Below are 5,005 nucleotides of genomic sequence, written 5' to 3' on the forward strand. Positions count from 1 at the left end.
TTCTTCTTTTACATCCTGAGTTCCAGTCATTCAGCTGCCACTCATGGATCGAAGTCGGCACAAATCCAACCAGACACTGGCAGAGTTGGGAGCTCTTCTGGTTGCAGATGCCAAAGGGCCCGCAGAGAGAATAGACATCGCAGTGAGCTAATGGTTGCGTGAAGACTGTCTGCCATTCCTGGGTCGTGTTGAGCCAGTACCACTGCCTGCCCTGTCCGGCTGAGTCGATCACGTAGCGAGTTATGAAAGCACTATCGGCGATCGTGTACGTAGCGAACTTCCGGTCACGGTTGTCGACGAAGGTGAAGTTGAACGCAGTGCTTTCTTTGGTTCCAGGGACTCCGGTGAAGTACTGGCCATTCCAGAGCCCGCTACTCCAATAGATTTCAGATCCATTCCACAGGATAACATACTGGTTGGAGCCGTCGGGGTCCATGCTCTGAGCGAAAGGCCCGGGCGCAGGGTTCTCCGGGTTCTCCCACGAGGTGATGCTCTGGTACTCCCCTGTGATCTTGTTCACTCCAAGCCATCCTCCCGGCATCCATGTGTCGGTGGGATGATCGAAGCTCTGCCAGAGTAGAGTGGACGAGTTCGACCCATCTTTCAGCACAAGATTTCCGGTGTCGAGAAGGACCGCCACGCTGGCGTTCGAGGTTGATATGGTGGAGTTGGAAGACCAGATGGGGACTTTGAAGCTGTTGAGGACGACTAAATTGCCATCATCGGAGAGACGCAACTCTGCATCGGAGGCGTTGGAGACGGGGTTGCCTCTGTTTGCCACCCAAACAACAGTCTGCCCCGGGAGTTTCTTGTACCATATGCCTACATAGTAGTTGCCGGAGTTACCTGGAGTGAAGAAGCCCAGCTCAAAGTTGCCTTCCTTGGCGATCATCGTCTGGCTTCCAGAGAGAGATTGACCGATAGAAATGGTATCGCTTGCCGAAGAGCGATGGATAGGTTGAGAGAAGAAGAGAAGGGAAAGAAGGACCGGAAGAGAGAAGATGTTGGTGTCCATAGCCAAGTGACGTGCGACGAAAACCATTTGGTCTCAGAATGCTTAGCTTTATGGACGGTCCCTTCAATTCTTTCTACCTACCGTGACAGATGTCTAATGCGAATTCAAGAGAGAAAACTATAGCTTACATGTCTTCATCAGCATGCAACATCCACCAAGACATCCAATCACACACCTTGGCAATTGGCTACGGTGGACTGACTTGGCCATCCTTCGTTCTTGTTCTTTGACTGGTTTAAAGATCAATATTCTAGACTCCGGCCAAGCATTTCTTAAAGCCACGCAGGGTTAAATTAAAGGTGTGAAGGAAAGCCAACTGATGGAGTGCTTATCGTAGATAACGTGATGGACAAACACTCCACAACACATTCTTGGTGGCTAACTCTTATGAATGCATTATCGTATGGAAAACATTACAAGGAAGCTTTCTTTCGTTCAAGTCGAAGTCAACAACTGATTGGATTTGCGATCGGTAAAAACAGTCAACACAGTGGATTCTATTTAGCTCTTTCTGGGGCAGGAAATTGAGTCCACAAGTGTTCGGATGACGTAATCGCATGCATCAACCAACACCTGGCCGTGGTGTGGTGACCTTCTAGATGGAGTGGATGCGTAGTGTTCCTTCAATTCGGTTGTCCATGGACGGGAGGATTCCATCACGCTCACCATGTCAATTTAGGTGGTTTGAAATAATGATGACGATGAAGACGCCGACGACAACCTCGATCCTTCTCGGATGCAATAGCATCCTCTGAGTCAACAATGGACGGCTATGACGCTCGCTAGTATTCGTCTTCTTGCGAGAGCTCGACAGCCGATCATGGCGACGTCAGCTGCAAAATGTCACCAACTCCAAGGAGAGTCTGGGAAGCCTTCTCATACGATCAGAGATAGTTGGGATTGGATACTGCGTTGACTAAATCACATTTATACGTCAGCAAAAGCAGCAGCTACTTTGCTCTGCTTCTCCACAAAAGACATCGTGTGTGAATAACTTTCTACCATTACATCCATTTCATCGACCTTCCAACATCGTCATCGATACGTGGTTTGTGGACGAGTCTTGCTTGCTTGTAGATGAATTGGTTTCAGATGAATCTTTTGCAACGATAAAACCTGGTTGTCTTGGCTGCGGTAGGAGAGCACTGTCACCGCCCAACATCTCCACCACCGACGACATCGTTGGTCTGTATTCTGGTCGATCTTGAACGCACAAAAGTCCTACCTTTATACACTTCATGACTTCGGCCACGGGAAGCGACGACGGCCGCATTGATGCATCCGCTAATTCCAGCCCTTTACCTTCATTCCAAAGACTCCATACCTGAAATCGATTTCGTAATTAAGGTTCAGAATTATGTATGCATTGAAGTGGAATTATAATGTAAAAGATGACATTTTGGTGCACTTACCTGTGCTAGAAGATTTAGGTGGTGTGAAGATTGATAGACTCCTCTGTTCTTTCTGCCACTTACGATTTCCAGCACCAAAACACCGAAGCTGAAGACGTCAGATTTCACCGAGAAGATTCCGTCCATGGCGTACTCGGGAGACATGTATCCACTGCATTGTTAGGGAAGATGATAAGAGAGCTTCGCAGTACGTGCACCGTGAGATAAGATCTAGAGTTGGCACGTACTACGTCCCGACGACTCTCCTGGTTCTTGCGTCTGTTTCGTCCCCTCCAAACATCCTTGCCATGCCAAAGTCTGATATCTTTGGGTTCATATCCTTGTCAAGAAGGATGTTGCTAGCTTTCAGATCCCTGTGAATGATTCTGAATCTAGAATCACGGTGGAGGTACAGAAGGCCTCGAGCAATCCCCACGATGATGTTGTACCGTGTTTGCCAGTCCAACAATGCACCTTTAGTCTTGTCTGATTACAGATTCAACATCAATCATTATTCAGCTGAGCGAGCTCAGATTGAAAATGGAAGTAGTGAATGGAAGATTAACTAACCAAACAAGAAGGAATCCAAGCTTCCGTGGGGCATGTACTCGTAGATCAGCATCCTCTCCCCTGCTTGAATGCAGCAACCGAGAAGCCGGACGAGGTTACGGTGCTGTAGCTTGGCAATTAGCGTTACCTCGTTCTTGAACTCAGCCAGGCCCTGCGTCGATGTCTCGGATAACCTCTTCACAGCTATCTCTTGTAGCTCCCGCAGCTTACCCTGTAATCATCGCATTCAATGGCCAGTTAACTTGAAGCACATCGATTGTCAATAGTAGAGAATTTGGCGAAGCTTCAGCCTGTTGAGCTCGTTTATACCTTGTATACTAGACCAAAACCGCCCTCACCAAGCTTGTTGTCCCTGGAGAAGTTGCCGGTGGCGCCTGCTATTGTGTCTAAATCATATAGTGGGAGGTCCAAGTCCTGTTCGTGTGTTTCTTCGTCAATGTAGCGATCTGTGAAGCAAATTGAACCGGTAAAAAGTATATCTCACAAATTTAGTAGAAGGAAATGACAAGCGTTGATGATACTTCTTCTCTTCTTCCTTCTCCAAACGAAGCAAGCAACAGAAAGCAGGAAAAAGGTTGCCAGGGCAGAGACTACGATGATGATCACGACCACATGATTCCGGTGAGACTGGCTTGATTCAGAGCCTGAAAGATAAACGTCATCTCGTGAAGTCAAAAACAGATCAATTCCTCACGCAGACTACCATGTAAAGTGATCGAACTTACCAAGGTCGGCAGCCGCCAGCCTGACATAGATAACTTGTCCTGAACCACTGTCGTACATTTTGATATCGGTGAGCGCTGTCGTCCATATGATGCACCCGCTGCCGCTCCCGCTCCCACTGATGTTAGCGCTGGCATAGGCTATGCAGGAGCACTGCCTCCGGCACAAAGCCTCGCACTCCTGCAGGCTCATGCTCCTGTCCACCATCGACGTCGACGTGTCCGGTATCTTCACGCTGCTGAGCGTGATAAACCCATCGGTCCCGTTCCGGCAGTCCAACTCCGTGTTCCGCACGCATCCGTCCGTCCCCTCCCTCGGACTCCATCTGCTGCGATTCTTGGGGTGAAACCCCTGCAAGCACTTGCACATCGCGAATTCGTTGGGGTGGCAGACGCCGTAGGGGCCGCAGGGCGACAACATGTCTTCGCACTGGTCCTGGGGCGCGGACCAGAAGACGCTCCACCTCTCTCTGTCTTCGAGCCACACCAGGCGCTGCAGGATGCCCGACTGGTTCATGACCAGCCTTGAGACGACCGAGGGGTCGCGCATGTAGAACGAGTACACAATCTCGCGGGCGTCCACCACGAACACCATGTGGATCACGTTGTCGGTCTTCATGTCCTGGATGCCACTGAACTGGCGGCCGTTCCATGAACCCCCACGCCAGTACGGTCGGCTCCTGGACCACAGAAATATTTGGGGATTCCCGTGCTCGTCGATGCCGTTGGCATACTCGCCCGGCGCCGGATCGCTAACGCTCCTCCAAGCCGTGAGGTTGCGGTCCAGCCCGCTCGTTAGGTTCCGCCCAATCTTCATGCCCGGCAGAAGCGTGTCCGTCAGGAAGTCGAAGCTCTGCCACGCAAAGCCGCTCGGGTCGTCGTCACTGCCCTCCTCCTCGACGACGAAGTTCCCGTTGTCGAGTAGCCGCGCCACGGGGTTCCCAAGGGCCAGCGAACCCGAGGACCAGATGACGGTGGAGTTCTTGCCATCGGTGATCACGAGTGCTCCGTCCGTCTCCAAGGACAGCTTTCCGGAACGGCCGGTGACCGGCCGCTGGCGGTTGGCAACCCACACCACGGTCTTGACCCGGATACGGTGGTACCATATGCCGATGTAGCGGTTGCTGGAACCTGCGGGGCTAAAGAAGCCCAACTCGAAGCTGCCACTAGCGGAAATTAAGGTGGTTCCTACGTCGTCGACGAGAGGTCGGGCGGGTGTGACAGTGTCGTCTCCAATGGTGGGGGAACAGAGGATAGAAGCAGTGAGAAGGTAGAGAAGCACCGAGGCGTTCGTCATCCGCCTGGCC

The 5,005-nt window shown here is 51.2% G+C and overlaps 2 protein-coding genes across 2 annotated transcripts in view; both read right to left on the bottom strand.

The window, feature by feature from the left end:
* The window catches only part of LOC135666131 (G-type lectin S-receptor-like serine/threonine-protein kinase At2g19130), a 2,630-nt gene extending 1,587 nt beyond the window's left edge, over positions 1-1,043 (bottom strand). The window contains exon 1 of the mRNA XM_065177679.1: positions 1-1,043. This exon is cut by the window's left edge and continues 1,587 nt beyond it. Within this exon, the coding sequence (XP_065033751.1) occupies positions 1-1,042 (1,042 nt within the window). The 5' untranslated portion in view covers position 1,043.
* Positions 1-5,005, bottom strand: part of LOC103983465 (uncharacterized) — a 15,003-nt gene extending 9,998 nt beyond the window's left edge. Inside the window, exons 1-7 of the mRNA XM_065180649.1 lie at positions 3,702-5,005; positions 3,498-3,620; positions 3,286-3,422; positions 2,977-3,187; positions 2,655-2,892; positions 2,428-2,578; positions 2,034-2,339 (exon numbers count right to left, since the gene is read on the bottom strand). Of these exons, the coding sequence (XP_065036721.1) occupies positions 2,034-2,339; positions 2,428-2,578; positions 2,655-2,892; positions 2,977-3,187; positions 3,286-3,422; positions 3,498-3,620; positions 3,702-4,995 (2,460 nt within the window). The 5' untranslated portion in view covers positions 4,996-5,005. The remainder of the gene's footprint in view (positions 1-2,033; positions 2,340-2,427; positions 2,579-2,654; positions 2,893-2,976; positions 3,188-3,285; positions 3,423-3,497; positions 3,621-3,701) is intronic.

Source organism: Musa acuminata, chromosome BXJ1-4 (genome assembly GCF_036884655.1).
Source record: "Musa acuminata AAA Group cultivar baxijiao chromosome BXJ1-4, Cavendish_Baxijiao_AAA, whole genome shotgun sequence".
In the NCBI taxonomy this organism is placed as follows: domain Eukaryota; kingdom Viridiplantae; phylum Streptophyta; class Magnoliopsida; order Zingiberales; family Musaceae; genus Musa; species Musa acuminata.